This window comes from Mobula birostris, chromosome 2 (assembly GCF_030028105.1).
Source record: "Mobula birostris isolate sMobBir1 chromosome 2, sMobBir1.hap1, whole genome shotgun sequence".
NCBI classification, from domain to species: domain Eukaryota; kingdom Metazoa; phylum Chordata; class Chondrichthyes; order Myliobatiformes; family Myliobatidae; genus Mobula; species Mobula birostris.
This window is the reverse complement of record NC_092371.1, coordinates 75,660,465-75,680,423: the sequence shown is the minus strand read 5'-3', so window position 1 is coordinate 75,680,423 and position 19,959 is coordinate 75,660,465. Positions and strand designations below refer to the sequence as shown.

At 43.7% G+C, this 19,959-nt stretch overlaps 1 protein-coding gene across 1 annotated transcript in view; it reads left to right on the top strand.

The window, feature by feature from the left end:
* The window catches only part of edem2 (ER degradation enhancer, mannosidase alpha-like 2), a 55,426-nt gene that overhangs the window by 16,108 nt on the left and 19,359 nt on the right, over nt 1–19,959 (top strand). The window contains exons 6-7 of the mRNA XM_072243408.1: nt 1,732–1,943; nt 16,807–16,948. Coding sequence (XP_072099509.1) covers nt 1,732–1,943; nt 16,807–16,948 — 354 coding nt within the window. The remainder of the gene's footprint in view (nt 1–1,731; nt 1,944–16,806; nt 16,949–19,959) is intronic.

The window sequence follows — 19,959 nt, the reverse complement described above, 5'->3', positions numbered from 1 at the left end:
AGCCTCCAACCTAAGGGCATGAAAATCAATTTCTTCAATTTAAAAAAAAAAATTTCCACTCCCCTCCCCTCTTCTTCTATTCCCCACTCTGACTTCTTGCCTCTTCCCACCAGCCCGTCACCTCCCCTTGGGTCCCCTCCTTAAGACCCTAAGATATAGGTGCAGAATTAGGCCATTTGGCTCATCTGAGTCTGCTCTGCCATTTCATCATGGCTGATCCATTTTCCTCTCAGCCCCAGTTTCCTGCCTTCTCCCATATCGCTTCATGCTCGGACTAATCAAGAATCTATCAAACTCTGCTCTTTCTTCCCTTTCTCCTATGGTCTACTCTCCTCTCAGATTCCTCCTCCTCCAGCCATTTATCTTTCCAACACACCTGGCATCACCTATCACCTTTGAGCTATCCTCCTTCCCGCCCCCCCCCTCACTTTTTTATTCTGGCATCTTCCCCCTTTTCAGTCCTGAAGAAGGGTCTGAGCCTGAAATGTCAACTATTTATTCATTTACACAGATGCTGCCTGACCTGCTGAGTTCCTCCAGCATTTTGTGTGTGTTCACATGAAATCAGTTTTGAATGTGAATTTTACTTGCATATTACCATCAGTCTCGCACTGTCGTTATCATTGAATATAAAACAAAATTTCAGGAATACTAATTCCATTCCGTTTGTAAGAAATGCCTAAATGTCGAGACAAGTCTCCAATTTTTTTCCAATAACAACTCTAACTTATATGGAGTAGCGTTCTGAAGCATTATACCTAGAGCAGGGGTTCCCAACATTTTTCATGCTATGGACATTAACCCTACCATTAGCTGAGGGGTCTGTGGACCCCAGATTGGGAACCCCTGGGCTAGAGCACTACGAATGGAAAAAATTGTCACTGGTCCACAGATAGCAACCGAAGAAGTGGGTAGATGTTAAAGTTGTGAATTCAAAGGAAGAAAGAGAACTTCCTGTAAACTGGAGAACTTTGCCAGCTGAAGGCGTGGTCATGATTTATTCCAGGTTCTTTGGCTGGTTCTTCAGTTCATTATGGTTTGGTTTGATTCAAATTTGTTCATTATCATTCTTCAGTACAGAAGTATAAAGGAGAACAGAATGATTGTCACTTTGCATCCGATGGAGCATTAAGCATAATGAACGCAATTAAACCACATTAAATATAAGTATCCTCTCATACCGAGTGTCACCTTATATACATACAATCAGTCTGTGTATACTTGGACTGATTGTACATAAGGTGACTGACAGGAAATGATAAAGTAGTGGTGGGTTAGTGGGTGGAGGTGTTGATCAGCCCAACAGCTTGGGAGAAATAATTGTTTTTATTTATTTATTGAGATACAGTATGGAACAAGCCCTTCCGGTGCTTCGAGCTGCGCCACCCAGCAGTCCCCCAGTTTTTAACCCCAGCCTAATCACGTGACAATTTACAATGACCAATTAACTTAACACCCAGAGGAAACCCACACAGTCACGGAGAGAACATACAAACTCCATGCAGGCAATGGCAGAAATTGAGTCTGGTGGTCCTGTTGTGGGTGATACATAGCCTCCTCCCTGATGGGAGTGGGACAAACAGTCCGTAAGCAGGATGGGTGAGATCCTTCATGATATTGCTGGCCTTTAATTTCTGCCACCTTCCTGTATAGATGCCCTTGATGGCAGTTGACTCAGTATAACAGTGGGCTCGGTGTGAGTAATTGCTTTCATTATCACTTTGTTTAAAGCTTTCCAAACTCCAACCGGAATGCCATTTGGGACGGTGAATCTTATGAACGGGGTGAATCCTGGTGAGACGCCAGTCACGTGCACTGCAGGAATCGGCACCTTCATACTGGAATTTGCTACTCTGAGCCGCTTGACAGGCGACCCGGTGTTTGAGGAGGTGGCAAGGAAGGCACTGGATGGGTTGTGGAAAAGCCGATCGGACATTGGCCTTGTGAGTGATTCTCAACTCTGTTTAGGGCTTGGAAGTTTTCACTTTCGTTTTTGGTTCATTTTGGGGATGATTTTTATTGTCACTACCTTGGGCAGAATTACATAGAAACATAGAAAATAGGTGCAGGAGTGGGCCATTCGGCCCTTCGAGCCTGCACCGCCATTCAGTATGATCATGGCTGATCATCCTACTCAGAACCCTGTACCCGCCTTCTCTCCATACCCCCTGATCCCTTTAGCCACAAGGGCCATATCTAACATCATTCTCTCGGCTTAAAGGTTCCATAGTAACTTGCTACTGACTTGGTTTGATAAGTTAGTTGATTATTGTTTTGTGTACTGAGCTATTTTTAAAAGCTTTGTTTTACGTTATTGTTGGGATACAGCGTGGAATAGACCTCTCTGGCCCCTCAAGCCACACTGCCCAGCAGTTCCCCCAAGCCTAGTCAGAGGACAATTTGCAATGACCAATTAAAGAGACTAAAGAAATTAAAGAGACTAGGAGAGAGGAGGTTAGTTCACAACAGGGGGATGGGAACCAGTGCAGAGAGACAGAGGGGTGTAAAATGAGGGGAGAAGCAAAAAGTAGTAAGGTGAAAAGTAAAAGTGGCAGGCCGGCAAGTCCAGGGCAAAAATCAAGAAGGGCCACTTTTCAACATAATTGTATAAGGGCTAAGAGTGTTGTAAAAGTGAGTCTGAAGGCTTTGTGTGTCAATGCAAGGAGCATTCGTAACAAGGTGGATGAATTAAAAGTGCAGATTGTTATTAATGAATATGATATAGTTGGGATCACAGAGACATGGCTCCAGGGTGACCAGGGATGGGAGCTCAACATTCAGGGATATTCAATATTCAGGAGGGATAGACATGAAAGAAAAGGAGATGGGGTAGCATTGCTGGTTAGAGAGGAGATAAATGCAATGGAAAGGAAGGATATTAGCCGGTAGGATGTGGAATCGATATGGGTAGAGCTGCATAACACTAAGGGGCAGGAAACACTGGTGGGAGTTGTGTACAGGCCACCTAACAGTAGTAGTGAGGTTGGGAATGGTATTAAACAGGAAATTAGAAATGTGTGCAATAAAGGAACAGCAGTTATAATGGGTGACTTCAATCTACATGTAGATTGGGTGAACCAAATTGGTAAGGGTGCTGAGGAAGAGGATTTCTTGGGATGTATGCGGGATGGTTTTTTGAACCAACATGTCGAGGAACCAACTAGAGAGCAGGCTATTCTAGATTGGGTATTGAGTAATGAGGAAGGGTTAATTAGCAATCTTGTCATGAGAGGCCCCTTGGGTAAGAGTGACCATAATATGGTGGAATTCTTCATTAAGAAGGAGAGTGACATAGTTAATTCAGAAACAAAGGTTCTGAACTTAAAGAAGGGTAACTTTGAAGGTATGAGACGTGAATTAGCTAAGATAGACTGGCAAATGACACTTAAAAAGTTGACGATGGATATGCAATGGCAAGCATTTAAAGATTGCATGGATGAACTACAACAATTGTTCATCCCAGTTTGGCAAAAGAATAAATCAAGTAAGGTAGTGCACCTGTGGCTGACAAGGGAAATTAGGGATAGTATCAATTCCAAAGAAGAAGCATACAAATTAGCCAGAAAAAGTGGTTCACCTGAGGATTGGGAGAAATTCAGAGTCCAGCAGAGGAGGACAAAGGGCTTAATTAGGAAGGGGGAGAAAGATTATGAGAGAAAACTGGCAGGGAACATAAAAACTGACTGTAAAAGCTTTTTATAGATATGTGAAAAGAAAAAGATTGGTTAAGACCAATGTAGGTCCCCTACAGACAGAAACAGGTGAATTGATTATGGGGAGCAAGGACATGGCAGACGAATTGAATAACTACTTTGGTTCTGTCTTCACTAAGGAGGACATAAATAATCTTCCGGAAATAGTAGGGGACAGAGTGTCCAGTGAGATGGAGGAACTGAGGGAAATACATGTTAGTAGGGAAGTGGTGTTAGGTAAATTGAAGGGATTAAAGGCAGATAAATCCCCAGGGCCAGAGGGTCTGCATCCCAGAGTGCTTAAGGAAGTAGCCCAAGAAATAGTGGATGCATTAGTGATAATTTTTCAAAACTCTTTAGATTCTGGACTAGTTCCTGAGGATTGATGGGTGGCTAATGTAACCCCGCTTTTTAAAAAAGAAGGGAGAGAGAAACCGGGGAATTATAGACCGGTTAGCCTAACATCGGTGGTGGGGAAAATGCTAGTCAGTTATCAAAGATGTGATAACAGCACATTTGGAAAGCGGTGAAATCATTGGACAAAGTCAGCATGGATTTGTGAAAGGAAAATCATGTCTGACGAATCTCATCGAATTTTTTGAGGATGTAACTAGTAGAGTGGATAGGGGAGAACCAGTGGATGTGGTATATTTGGATTTTCAAAAGGCTTTTGACAAGGTCCCACACAGGAGATTAGTGTGCAAACTTGAAGCACACGGTATTGGGGGTAAGGTATTGATGTGGATAGAGAATTGGTTAGCAGACAGGAAGCAAAGAGTGGGAATAAACGGGACCTTTTCAGAATGGCAGGCAGTGACTAGTGGGGTTCTGCAAGGCTCAGTGCTGGGACCCCAGTTGTTTACAATATATATTAATGACTTGGATGAGGGAATTAAATGCAGCATCTCCAAGTTTGCGGATGACACGAAGCTGGGCAGCAGGTTAGCTGTAAGGAGGATGCTAAGAGGATGCAGGGTGACTTGGATAGGTTAGGTGAGTGGGCAAATTCATGGCAGATGCAATTTAATGTGGATAAATGTGAGGTTATCCACTTTGGTGGCAAAAACAGGAAAACAGATTATTATCTGAATGGTGGCCGATTAGGAAAAGGGGAGGTGCAACAAGACCTGGGTGTCATTATACACCAGTCATTGAAAGTGGGCATGCAGGTACAGCAGGCGGTGAAAAAGGTGAATGGTATGCTGGCATTCAGAGCAAGAAGATTCGAGTACAGGAGCAGGGAGGTACTACTGCAGTTGTACAAGGCCTTGGTGAGACCACACCTGGAGTATTGTGTGCAGTTTTGGTCCCCTAATCTGAGGAAAGACATTCTTGCCATAGAGGGAGTACAAAGAAGGTTCACCAGATTGATTCCTGGGATGGCAGGACTTTCATATGATGAAAGACTGGATCGACTAGGCTTATACTCGTTGGAATTTAGAAGATTGAGGGGGGAATCTTATTGAAACGTATAAAATCCTAAGGGGATTGGACAGGCTAGATGCAGGAAGATTGCTCCCGATGAACGAGGGGTCACAGTTTGAGGATAAAGGGGAAGCCTTTTAGGACCAAGATGAGGAAAAACTTCTTCACACAGAGTGGTGAATCTGTGGAATTCTCTGCCACAGGAAACAGTTGAGGCCAATTCATTGGCTATATTTAAGGGGGAGTTAGATATGGCCCTTGTGGCTAAAGGGTATGGAAGGAAGGCTGGTACAGGGTTCTGAGTTGGATGATCAGCCATGATCATACTGAATGGTGGTGCAGGCTCGAAGGGCCAAATGGCCTACTCCTGCACCTATTTTCTATGTTTCTATTAACCGACCAACCGGAATGCCTTTGGGTTGTGGGAGGAAATCGGAACAGCCGAAGTAAACTCACAACCATGGGGAGAACGTATGAACTCCTTAAAGACAGGGGCAGGAATTGAACCCAGGTCGCCTGTGCTATAAAGCAATGGGCTAACCACTACGCCACCATGCCACCCCCTCTGCCATCCATTAAGATCACACCATCTCAGTAGGTGCATCAAGGAAGTACAGGGGAAAGGCAATAACAGGATGCAGAAGAAAGTGTTACAGTTGCAGAGAAAGTGCAGTGCAGGTAGACAATATGGTGTAAGTGCAGTGACCAGGTAAATTGTGAGGTGGAGTCCATCTTTTATTTATTTTATTTATTGAGATACAGCGTGGAATAGGCCCTCCCGGCTCTTCGAGCTATACCACCCAGCAATTCTCCCAATTTAATCCTATCCTCATCCTGGACAATTTACAATGACCAATTAACCTACCAACTGGTATGTCTTTGGGCTGTTGGAGGAAACCGGAGAACCCGGAGGAAAGCTACACGGTCACAGGGAGAACATACAAACTCCTTTCAGGCATGGGTAGGGGATTCCCTATGCTATGGACCCCTACCATTAACTGAGGGGTCTGTGGGCTCCTGGTTGGGAAACCCTGTACCAGGATATCATTCAGTAGTCTTAGGACAAGATGGAAGCTCTTCTTGAGCCAGATGGTGTGTGCTGACAGGCTTTTGTGTCTTCTACCTAATGGGAGTGGGGGGAGAAGAACGTCCAGGATGGGAGGGGTCTTTGATCGCGTTGGCTGTTTTACCGAGGCAGTGAGCAATGTACACATTAATGGCAGCAAGTAAAATCTCCCTATTCATTGATAATCATTTCTGCAACTTTACTAATCCAGGCTCGTCTCCTTCCCTATCCCCAATCTAGAGACATCCAGTCATCTGACTGATAATTGAATTTTTAGTAACAACCAACAAATAAATGTTTTCTGTGCACAAACTCTGCATTTTATAAACTACGTTCTCAACACGATGCTTAGATGACGTACCATATGTTGTCGTCTAGAGGACTACAACCTTGTCGTAGGGTTTGGAAGCGTGCATGCCTCAATGACCCGGAGAGCTATGCAGGGCTTTATGCTTTGGTGCTTGGTAGGGTCACTCATGCCAAAAAGGTCAAAGGTTAGAGGTCAGACTAAGAGTGGTCTGCTGGCCCTCCCGGATTGGGGGTTCAGTTCAGGGCTAACAACCTGACTAGTAAAACAAAATCGTTACACAAACAGCAATGAAGAATCCATCTGCATCTGAGTGTGACAGTATTCCTGAGTCTCCACCTGGGGACTTGCATAACCGACGGTAGTGAAAATGGAGCTACTGACTCAATGATGGAAGCCCTGAACACCACCAGAGATGGAGGACCTTCATTGCTGCCCTCAACACCAGCAGTGTAATGGGCAGTCTTACCACATGTTGACAATACAAGCCCAAGGGGGTGCTGGAGGCAGAGTATTTGCAGCGTGTGAATTGCCAAGGAGCTATGGAGCAAGTGTTGGGAGATGTGGACTCTTGACAGTCATTGTGCACTGGTGGGTTTGTGTTGTGTTCTATGACACAGTGAAATTGAGAAGACCTATTGTGTGTTTTACTAGTAAGGCTCAATGTGAATCGTGATATTTTTGTATCATCTTGAATTTCTGGATTCTCTTGGTGAAGGAACTCCCACCTGAGCTGTAAGGGAAGGGGTTCCGGGATATAGACCTAGTAATCATGAAGGACCAAGATTCTGTACAAGGACCTTGGAGAGGAACCTACAGGTCACCGTGTTCCCATAGAGGTTGTCGGTTTGGGAACTGTCAGTGTAGACTAGGTGAGCAACTAGTGCGTTTTGGAGATGGTTCATGCAGTAGAGTCATGGTATGCTAGTGAGTAGATGCTTATTGTGGTTGGTAAGTTGCCAGTCAAGTGCACTAACTTGTCCTGGATGGCGGCAAGCTTCATCAAGTGTTGTTGGAGTTGTGTCAACCAGGCAGGTTGGAGAGTGTTCCATCGTGCTCTTGACTTGTGTCTTGTAGACAGTAGAAGGGTTTTGTGGTGTCAGGAGGTGAGTCAACTCTCTACAGAATATCCATTCACTGACCTGTTCTTGATATTTATGTAACACATACAAAATGCTGGAGGAACTCGGCAGGCCAAGCAGCATCTATAGAAAAGAGTACGGTTGATGTTTCAGGCCGAGACCTCTTCAGCAGGACTGTACTCTTTTTCTACTCTCTTCCTAGATGCTGCCTGGCCTGCTGAGTTCCTCCAGCATTTCGTGTGTGTTGCTTGGATTTCCAACATCTGCAGATTTTCTCTTGTTTGTCTTGATATTTATGTGGCTGGTTGATATGACTGGGGGACTATGTAATGGTAATGCCATTAAACGTCAAAAGCATGTGGCCACAACAGGAAGTGCTGGAAGAACTCAACAGCATCTGTGGTAGAAAAGGAATTGTCAGTGTTTCAGATTCTAGCACTTGCAGTCTGTGTCTTCAAAAGTTCAACGCAATCAACAGGTCCTTCTAGAGAAAGTTCTTTGACATGAAGAATCTTTCTGCAGAGCTGCAGCCTGACCTGCCGAGTATTTCCAGCATCTGCAGTTTTTTTGGATTTTCATTTACCGTGGGAGGTCAGAGTCCCTGGCAGTTTTGTGCCATTGAATGTTACTTGCCGCTTATGAACCCGTACCTGAATGTGTAGATCTGACTCCATGCAGGTGTCGTCACTGATTAACTGGACTCTGAAAACTCACACTCATTCCTTGGTCACACTTTCTTTACTTGTGCACAGGGAGAACAGCCTGGCCCATCACCAAATTGTTCTGAAATCCAAACAGAGAAATGCCATTTTTAGACAGAATTGACTGGCAGGTACAGATATTGGTAACCTTATGTACGTTGAAATTCCTGACTTGCAAATTCAATCCCATTCCTAATACAATTGTTAAAAATCAATAGAAACAAGCTAACAATTGAAAATACTTTGAAGTTGGTAAAGTAATTGTCCTTTAGTTGGTGTGTGTGTCTTGTATCCTTTGATTACAACCTTATGTTGTCTTTGTATGCTAAATACAGAGCGCCTCTGCTGTGCAAAGGGAAGCAATGGTCTTCAAAGACCTTTCTTGTCTGGGCTGACAGCACACTTTGTGTAACCTTCCACACAAACACAGACCACAAGCAAATAGAATCAAGTTTATTTATTGAATTACGATACAGAACAGGCCCCTTATGCTCTTCGAACCACACTGCCCTGTAATCCCTAATTTAATGCCAGCCTAAATTATGGGACAATTTACAATGGCCAGTTAACCTGCCAACTGGTACGTCTTAGGAAACCGGGGCACCTGGAAGAAACCCACGCGGTCACAGGGAGAACATACATGCTCCTTCCAGTTAGCGTCGGGACTTGAACCTGTGTCGCCTGTACTGTAAAGCGCTGTTCTAACCACTTCACTATCCATACCGTGTACTATGTTATTCTTCAATGTTCTTGTCAACATTCCTGCTTTTTAGGTTATAGAATTTTACTCTTACAGAATTCACAAATCACTACCCAAAAGTATGAGAGATGGAATAAAGTTTGCTGTGATTGAATTATGTGGGGAAAGAAAATGCGAGTAAATTACAATTTATTTTCAACTTGCATTTCTTGTCGAAGTAACAGATGACATGGCACCACGTTGTGGAAGATTCAGATTTACTTACCACGTGTACATCGAAACCTGCAGGGAAATGCACCGTTTGCATTAATAGCTGATACAACCTAAGAGTGTGCTGGGGGCAGCTTGCAAGTGTTGCCACATATTCTGGTGCCAACGTAACATGCCCACAATCTCTGCAGAACCACATAGAACACGGCAAGCAACATAACAACAGTGAAACTAGCTCGTTTCCTCTTGCCTACCCGTACACTTGGACAGTCCTCCAACTCCAGAACAGGCCTCTGGGCCTCCGGGCCTTTAGCCTCCAGTCTCCAGGCTTTGGCCACTGGGCTTCACCTTCTGGAAAATTGCAGACATCCCACCTCTTCCGGAAGTTCTGGGAGTCTCCCGCATATTGATAGTGGCTCCCTGACACCCGGAAATTATATACAATATCCTGGAAATCAATTTTTTTTGAGAGGGAGAGCGAGCATCCTGATTGGTCTCTCTTCGTGCTAAGTAGACCTATCAGTTTTCTCTGTGGGTGGGCTTTACAGTCGACCTCAAAAATAATGACAGTGTTGCTCGCTGCACTGTTCGCAACAGTGACTTTTCTATTGCCCATGGTGGGTTAAGACTGTAAAAGACATGTTGAGGTGAGTTTAACAGGTGTCATTCATTCATAGCTAACGTTATTTAAACTAGCTGGTAGCGGCTAAGGAGCTACTCTGATGATGTCCTACGTGATGAGGCCAAACTCCCTGTAGACTTGCTTAAAGTTGTAATAGAATAAACATGATAATATAATATAAGTACATATTTTAATGTCACATTTTCTGCATATACCCAGCCTGGTTTACAGATTAGACAAAATCACTGAACAAAGTATTACATACACCCTTGGAGGTCAACCCGGGGGTGGGGGGGGGGAAATATGGGGTTGTGGGGGGCGGGGGTGCTACCTCCCTGAAATGAGTTTTTGCAGGGTGGGGTGTCTGAAATTGAGACTTGGGCAGATTTCTGGGAACACCCCCTCCCTGTAACACTGAGGCCACCTGTATGCAGTCATTAGCAGTGTATAAAGTGCTGGTGCAAGAGATTGCAGATGCTGGAATCTGAAGCAAAAACCAAACTTCTGTCGGGCTTCAGTAGGTGAGCTGGTGTCTGTGGGAAGGAAAGAATTTGTTGATATTTCTGGTTCAAATCTCACAGGTTTTTCATATTTCATCACTTTTTAAAAATTACTTTTATTTAGAGTTATAGCACGGTAACATCAAGCCCGCGCCACCCAGTTATAACCATGTGACCGATTAACCTACTAACCAATACATCCTTGGAATGTGGGAGGAGACGGGAGCACCCGATGAGTCCATGCTGGCTGGGCATATTTACATTCCTCTACTAATATTCCCTATAGTCTCTACTCCCAACCTTCCCATCAACTTCCACACTCAATACCTATCTGCAGGTAATAATATTAAAGGCCATTCAGCCTTCCGTCCATGCCGGCTCCCACACCATTCACATCAGTCACTGGGTGGTTAGCACAATGCTTTACAGTACCTGCGACCCAGGTTCAATTCCCATCACTACCTGTAAGGAACTTATACATTCTCCCCGTGACCACGTGAGTTTCCTTCGGGTGCTCCAGTTTCCTCCCACTGTCCACAGATGTATAGTTAGTAGGTTAATTGGACGTTGTTTAACTGTCCCGTGATTAGGCGAGGTTTAAAGCGGGTATAGCTGGGCGGTGTGGCTCGAAGGGTTGGAAGGGCCTATTCCATACTGTATATCTAGGTAGATAAATTAATTATTTCTCTCTGTCTCTGAACCCCATCAACATCCCTGTCTCCCCAAGCACCTCTTAAACAAACTAACCATATTGGAGCCACACATACACAATGTTGGAGAAACTCAGCAGGTCAGGCAGCGTCTATTGAAATGAATAAACAGTTGTTGTTTTGGACCGAGACCCTTCTTCAGGACTAGAAAGGAAGGGGAAGACAGCAGAATAAAAAGGTGGGGGGAGGGAAGGACAGCCATAAGGTCATAGGTGAAGCCAGGCGGATTGGAGAGATAAAGGGCCAGAGAAGGAAGAGGAATCATAGCAGAGGAGGGAGTGGACCACATGCAAGGGAACGTTTAAGAAAGAAATCAGGAGGGCTAAAAGAAGGCATGAGGCAAGGTGAAGGAGAATCCTAAGGGATTCTATAGATACGTTGAGAGCAAAAGGATCGCAAGGGACAAAATTGGTCCCCCGGAAGAGCAGAATGGTAATCTACTGTATGCGTAGAACCAAAAGAGATGGGGGAGATCTAAAATGATTTTTTTACATCTGTGTTTACTCAGGAGACAGGCACAGAGTCTGTGTCTCTGTGTGAGGCAAAGTGGCATCAACTCCATGGACCATGTGTAGATTAGAGGAGGTGGTGTTTGCTGTCTTGAGGCAATTTAGGGTGGACATGCAGCATCTGATCCAGCGTAACAATCATGTTGTTCTCCTTTACACTCGTGTGCTGAAGAATGACCATAAACTATCTTGAATCTGAAATCTTGTATCTTAGACCATCAGACCATATGAGTAGTGGTCTCACAACCCGCTGGGGGAACTCAGCAGGTCGGGCAGCATCCGTGGAAAAGATCGGTCGATGTTTTGGGCCGGAGCCCTTCAAAGGGTTTGAGTCCTGACGTAGGGTTCTGGCCCGAAACGTCGACCGATCTTTTCCACTGATGCTGCCCGACCTGCTGAGTTCCTCCAGCGCGTTGTAAGTGTTGCTTTGACCCCAGCATCTGCAGATTATTTTGTGTTTGAGTAGTGGTCTGTGCAGAATTAGCCAAACCTGACCCTTCCCACAGACTTAAAAAAAAGTGATTTCTGGAACATCCAACTGAGTAAAACTCAAATATAGGAGGACCATTTCATAAGACATAGGAGCAGAATTAGGCTATTCGGCCCATTGAATCTCTGCCATTTCATCCTGGCTGATTTATTATCCCCCTCAATCCCATTCTCTAACCCTCTTCCCATAACCTTTAATGCTATTACGAATCACAAATGTGTTAATCTCCACTTGAATTATACCCATTGGCTTAGCCTCCATAGCCATCTGTGGCAGTGATTCAGCTGCATCTGCTAAAGAAATTTCTTCTAATCTCTGTTCTAAAGGGACATACCTCTATTCTGAGACTGTGCTCTTTGGTCCTAGACTCCCACCACTATAGGAAACATCCTCTCCAAGTTCACTGTCTAGTAGGCCTTTCAATATTCAATAGATTTTCATGAGATTTCTCCCTTATTCTCCTAAACTTGAGTGTGTACAGACCCAGAGCCATCAAAATACTCCCCAGGGATCAATCTTGTCAACCTCTTCTGGACTCTCTCTAATGGGAGCACGTCCTTTCTTTGATAAGGGACCCAAAGTTGCTCACAACACTCTTAATTTTCTTTCAAAGCGTATTGATTTCCAGTTGATGTGAATTACTGCAGAAGTTATACTTGTACTTTGGTCCAGGGAAAGTTTCGTTATCAACTACGAAGACAAATGTGACACTAATGGGATTTAGCTTCTTTCTACCAAGGACGGAATCTTTTGTACATCATTAATTGGTGATCCATTATTTCAAGAGTCTTGACTGTATTGATTGCTGCAGTTTGCTGTGTCTTCAAATCTCTCGCATGAAGGCACTTCCTAAAAGAAAACTACTCTAACATCTTGTGTAAAATATCAAATTCCCTTAGACAAAGGAAGCTTACCACAAACATGGTGCTATTCAGTTGCAAGCTGTTGTTGACCAGTTGCTTTGCTCTTTGTTTCTCATTTGTGTGTACTTTTTCCATTAATTCAAACCATCAGGCTCGTGAATAAAAGGGGATAACTTGACCCAACTTCACTTGCCCCATCATTGAGATGTTCCCTCAGCCAATGTATGCACTTTCAAGGACCCTTCATTTCATGTTCTCGTTATTTTTTGCTATTTATTTATATTCACATTTGCAATTTGCTGTCTTCTGCACTCTGGCTGATCTTTCATTGATCCTGTTATAGTTACTATTCGATGGATTTGCTGAGTATATCCACAGGAAAATGAATCTCAGGGTTGTATATGGTGAGATATATGTACTTTGATAATAAAATTTACTGTGAACTTTGAAGTTGAATGTAAATGTATTATCGAGGTATATATATCTCACCATGTACTACCCTGAGATTCACATTAAAATGTTAATTAAATGAAAGGTTAAAAGTTTAAGAGAGCCATGGTTTTCAAGGGATATAGGAAACTTGGTTCGGAAAAAGAGAGGGATTTTCAATAAATATAGGCAGCTTGGAGTTAATGAGGTGCTTGAGGAATATAAAGAATGTAAAAAGAATCTTAAGAAAGAAATTAGAAAAGCTAAAAGAAGATACGAGGCAGCTTTAGCAAGTAAGGTGAAAATAAATCCAAAGGGTTTCTACAATTATATAAATAGCAAAAGGATAGTGAGGGATAAGATTGGTCCCTTAGAGAATCAGAGTGGACGGCTATGTGCAGAGCCAAAAGAGATGGGGGAGATTTTGAACAATTTCTTTTCTTCGGTATTCACTAAGGAGAAGGATATTGAATTGTAAAGGAAACAAGAAGGGTAGTTATGGAAAGTGTGCCGATTAAAGAAGAGGAAGTACTGGCGCTTTTAAGGAATATAAAAGTGGATAAGTCTCCGGGTCCGGACAAGATATTCCCTAGGACCTTGAGGGAAGTTAGTATGGAAATAGCAGGGGCTCTGACAGAAATATTTCAAATGTCATTAGGAATGGGGATGGTGCCGGAGGATTGGCGTATTGCTCATGTGGTTCCATTGTTTAAAAAGGGTTCTAAGAGTAAACCTAGCAATTATCGGCCTGTGAGTTTGATGTCAGTGGTGGGTAAATTGATGTTAAGTATTCTTAGAGATGGTATATATAATTATCTGGATAGACAGGGTCTGATTAGGAACAGTTAACATGGATTTGTGTGTGGAAGGTCATGTTTGACAATCTTATTGAATTTTTTGATGAGGTTACTAAGAAAGTTGACGAGGGTAAAGCGGTGGATGTTGTCTATATGGACTTCAGTATGGCCTTTGACAAGGTTCCACACGGAAGGTTAGTTAGGAAGGTTCAATCGTTAGGCATTAATATCGAAGTAGTAAAATGGATTCCGCAGTGGCTGGATGGGAGACACCAGAGAGTACTGTGTCAGATTGGAGGACAGTGTGTAGCGGTGTGCCTCAGGGATCTGTACTGGGTCCAATGTTGTTTGTCATATATATTAATGATCTGGGTGATGGGGTGGTAAATTGGATTAGTAAGTATGCAGATGATACTAAGATAGGTGGCGTTGTGGATAATGAAGTAGGTTTTCAAAGCTTGCAGAGAGATTTAAGCCAGTTAGAAGAGTGCCCTGAAAGATGGCAGGTGGAGTTTAATGCTGAAAAATGTGAGGTGCTACATTTTGGTAGGACTAATCAAAATAGGACATACATGATAAATGGTAGGGCATTGAAGAATGCTGTAGAACACAGGGATCTAGGAATAATGGTGCATAGTTCCCTGAAGGTGGAATCTCATGTGGATAGGGTGGTGAAGAAAGCTTTTGGTATGCTGGCCTTTATTAATCAGAGCATTGAGTACAGGAGTTGGGATGTAATGTTGAAATTGTATAAGGCATTGGTAAGGCCAAATTTGGGGTATTGTGTACAGTTCTGGTCACTGAATTATAGGAGAGATGTCAATAAAATTGAGAGAGTACAGAGGTTTACTAAAATGTTGCCTGGGTTACATCTCCTAAGTTACAGAGAAAGGTTGAACAAGTTAGGTCTCAATTCTTTGGAAGTTGAGAGGGGACTTGATAGAGGTGTTTAAAATTATGAGGGGGATTGATAGAGTTGACGTGGATAGGCTTTTTCCATTGTGAGTCAGGGAGATTCAGACAAGAGGACATGAGTTGAGAGTTAAAGGGCAAATGTTTAGGGGTAACATGAGGGGGAACTTCTTTACTCAGAGAGTGGTAGCTGTGTGGAACAAGCTTCCAGCAGAAGTGGTTGAGACAGGTTCGATGTTGTCATTTAAAGTTAAGTTGGATAGATATATGGACAGGGAAAGGAATGGAGGGTTATGGGCCGAGTGCAGGTCGCTGGGACTAAGTGAGAGTAAGAGTTCAGCATGGACTAGAAGGGCTGAGATGGCCTGTTTCCATGTTATATGGTTAAAATACAACTGAATTAATGAAAGACTTCACACAAAGACTGACAAACAACCAATGTGCAGAGGAAGATAAACTGTGCAAATTAAATATCAAGAACATGAGATGTAGAGTCCTTAAAAGTGAGTCTGGTTTGTGGAATCAGTTCAGTGTTGAGGGGAGTGAAGTTATCCACGCTGGTTCTGGAGCCTGCCTGATGGTTCCTGAACCTGGTGGTGTGCGACCTCAGGCCCCTGTGCCTCCTGCCTGTTGGTAGCAGTGAGAAGAGAGTATGGCCTGGATGATGGGGCCCTTGACGATGGATGCTATTCTATTTCATTTTGTCTGTTTTACTGTGGATGCCTGCAAGAAAATGAATCTTACAGTTGTGTATGGTGACATGTGTACTCTGATGATCAATGTACTTTGAACTGTCCTCAACTTGTAGATAAGGAGTCAGAGCTAGAGTTAATTGTGTAGGGTTTTTTTTCTTGATCAGCTGCTGAAAGAAGAATTAGGAAGGGAGAGGAGCTAGTTAATAAAACTGCACAATTATTCATTGTTCAAAGCTATAACTTTGAATTAGAATTCCAGCAGGTTGCTTCAGTAGTGATGTTTTTAAATAAAAGCCTGAGAAGTAATGGACTAAGGAACTATAGGTGCTGGAAGCTGGAGCAGTTTGCAGGAAGATCTCACTGGGTTGAGCTGTATGTGTGGGAGGGAATTGAGTGAGGGGCAGTTCCAGCGAGCCAAAATCTCACTCACTGATGCAGCCCAGTCTGTCACAGGAAAAGCCCTCCCCACCACTGGGCACAATTGCAAAGAGCACTACCACAAGAAAGCAGCATCCATCATCAAGGACACCCACCATTCGGGCCCTGCTCTCTTCTCACCGCTGCCATCAGGAAGGAGGTACAGGAACCTCGGGTCCCACACCACCAGGTTCAGGAATGGTTACTATCCTTCAGCCTTCAGGCTCTTGAACCAGCATGGACATCTTCACTCACCACAACGCTGCAGTGATCAAGTGAACTTGTGGGCTCACTTTCCATGACTCTACAACCCATGTTTTCAGAATTAACTATTTATCTATCCTTTTTGTATTTGCACAGATTGCCTTCTTTTGCACTTTGTTCTTTGTGTGGAGTTTTTTATTCTACTCTGAATGCCCACAAGAAAATGAATCTCGGGGTAGTATATAGTGACATATACGTACTTTGATAATAAATTTCAGTCCTGCTGAAGGTTCTCGGCCCGAAATGTGGACTGTACTTTTTTTTCCCCACAGATGCCGACTGGCTTGCTGAGTTCCTGCAGCTTTTTGTGTGAATTTACTCTGAATGTTGACTTTAATATGGGAGTCTGTTTTAACTGGATCTTTTTGTTTTCCCCTCCACATTTCCCCCTCCCAACCCGAATTCTTTTCCAAAGGTGGGAAACCATATTGATGTGTTAACTTCAAAGTGGGTGGCCCAGGATGCTGGGATTGGGGCAGGCGTCGACTCTTACTTCGAGTACCTGGTGAAGGGAGCCATCCTGTTGCAAGATGAAGGCCTGATGTCGTCTTTCCTTGGTGAGAGCTGTGCTGTAATTAAGCCTGCGTTGTTGTCACCGCTGCGGTGCATTTTGAATTGAATTGGTTTGTTAATTTCACGTGTCTTGGGACACAGTGAAAAGCTTTTCTCGCATACTCTTTACACAGATTGGATCATCGCAAGGTGCGTTAAGGTAGTGTGAGATTTATTAGAGCAGTAAAATGCAGAATAACAACAGCTGCAGAGGAAGTACAGTGCAGGTAAACAATAAAGTGCAAGATTATAATGAGGTAGCTTGTGAGGTCAGGAGTCTGTCTTATTGCACTAGGGAACTACTCAATAACAGCGAGGTAGAAGATGTCCTTCAGCCTGGTAGTATGTGGTTTCAAGGCTTTTTGTATCTGCCTTTCCATTATATCAGAGATGTCCTCCTTCAAATAACAGAGTTTTCCTTCTTCCACCAGAGATGCTGCCCTCACTTGCGTCTCTTCCATTTCCCGAACATCCACGCTCACTCCATCTTCCCGCCGTCTTAACAGTGATAAAGTTCCTCTTGTCCTTACCTGCCACCGCGTCAACCTCCGCATCCAACACATCATCCTCCATAACTTAAGCCATCTCCAGAAGGATCCTACCACCAACCATATCTTAACCCCCCACCCCCTACTTTCTACAAGGATTGTTCCCTCTATGATTTCCCCCGTCCATTCGTACCTCCCCACTAATCTTTCTCAGCACTTATCCCGGCAGCCAAAGTGCTGCCCCTGGCCATTTACCATAGCATTTTGTGTGTGTTGCTTTTGAAACTTCTGCCTGATGGAAGAAGGGAGAATGTCCAGGATAGGTGGGGTCTTTGATTATATTGGTTTAGAACACTGAGCTGTGAACTTTACTGTGGCAGTGAGAAGCATAGACAAAGTTTGTGGAGGGAAACTAATTTCCATGATGTGTTGAGCTCTGTCCGCAATTCTTGCTCATAATTTTCTGTAAGGGATAATGTGAATGGCTGATAGAGGGTTAGAAAATGCTGCTTGTGTTACACACACAAAATGCTGGAGGAGCTCAGTAAGTCAGGCAGCATCTATAGAGGGGAATTAACTGTTGACATTCCAGGCCAAAATGCTGACTGTTTATTTCCTTCTGTAGCTGCTCTCTGACCTGTTGAGTTCCTCCAGCATTTTGCGTGTGTTGCTCAGGATTTCCAGCATCTGGAGTTCTCTTGTGTCTATGATTTGATACTTGGGTTGTACCTAGTCTCTGCTGAGGTGTTTAAAAATAATTTTACCGAGACAGTGTCAAATGTAGACAGAGTTCATGGAGGGGTGGCTGGTCCACAGCTCTTAATGTGAGGCATAACATGGAAGAGTAGAAAATACTGCCTGTGTTGCACCTGCTCTCCAGTGAGATGGGGTTTAAACAAGAAAGGATTTTGTGCTGTATCTTGTCGATTGTGTACTACCCGCCTGGCAACCTTAGAGCAGTGTTTTACTCTGTGTTTTGTGTGGCCAAAGTGCCTTGGTCACAGCCTGCCACCTGTGCTTCAGGGGGCAAATGAGAAGCTTGACTGTATTGGCCACGGCATGGGACAGTAGAGCAGGAGGTTATGCTAGAACTATATAAAGCATTAGCAACGCGCACAAAATGCTGGACGAACTCCACAATTCAGGCAGCATCCATGGAGAGGAATAAACAGTCAAGCTGAGACCTTTCATCAGGACTGGAAAGGAAGGGGAAAGAAGCTAACTTATGCCTCTTTCCTTTCCAGTGCTGATGAAGGGTCTTGGCCCGAAACGTTGAGTGTTTGAGCTCCTCCAGAGATGCTGCCTGACCTGCTGAATTCCTCCAGCATTCTGTGTGTGTTCCTCTGGATCTCCAGAAGTTCTTGTATTTAGGTTAATCAATCATTTGGTTTTACAGCTAGAATAGTGAATACTTCTAGTCTTTATGCTCTCAAAGAATGAGGCAGCCCTGAAGAGAGTTCAAAGGAGACCTACGGAGATATTGTCAGGGCTAGAGGATTATAGTTATGAGGAGAGGCTATCTTCACTGGGTACTTTGTTCAGAACACAGACTTAAGGGGAGATTTAATGGAGATCAGAGGCTGAGATAAGGATGCATTTCGTGTAGGAGAGGATACTGAAACAAGAGAGCGTAGTTTTAAGCTAACTCCTTAAAGGATTAGGGGGAGGCTAAGAGAAACTTAATTCACCCAAGTGACAGGGATCTGGAACTTCCTGCCTGACTGTGAGGTGGAGACAAACTCTCTCCATGTTTGGAAGCACAGGGTTGAACCCACTGCAGAGTGAGAGTGGGGAAGTGAGGTTAACCTGAGGTCCCATCTTAAACTGGCATGGACGTGGTGACCTTAATTGCCTCCTCCTTTGGTATAAATTTCTGTATTTTAGTTGAATCTCAGCTGTTTTTGATTTGACTTCAGCACAAAAAGGGGAAGGGAATCTGTTATCAGCTTGCATTAGTATTAAGAAGACGGAAAATTATTTAAATCATTTAGAGATCTGGACATTGATACAAAATATATTTTAAGAATGTTCTTTCCATTAATAATCAGAACATCTAGATGGAGATTGCCCTTGCTGCGGAGGACCCATGACATTTTGGGCCAGATTCTGAATTATCAACACTAATCAAAATGCCTCCTTAATCAAAATGGGCCTCGACTGTCGCACAAGTCACTGGGGAGTGGATGAGGTTCATTAGATAGTCATAGAGCATTCCAGCACAGAAACAGGCCCTTTGGCCCATCTAGTCAATACAGAACTATTATTCTGCCTAGTCGCATCAGCCCACATACCCATCCCATCCTTGAAATATCCAAATTTCTCTTAAATGTTGAAGTCGAGCCTGCATCCATCACTTCTTCTGGCAACTCGTTCAACACTCACACCACACTGAGTGAAGAAGCTGCCCCTGTGGTTCCCCTTAAATACTTCACCTTTCACTCTTAATCTATGACTTTTAGTTCCAGTCTCAGTGGAAAAAGGCCTGCTTGCATTCACCCTATCTATACCCCTCAAAATTTTGCATAACT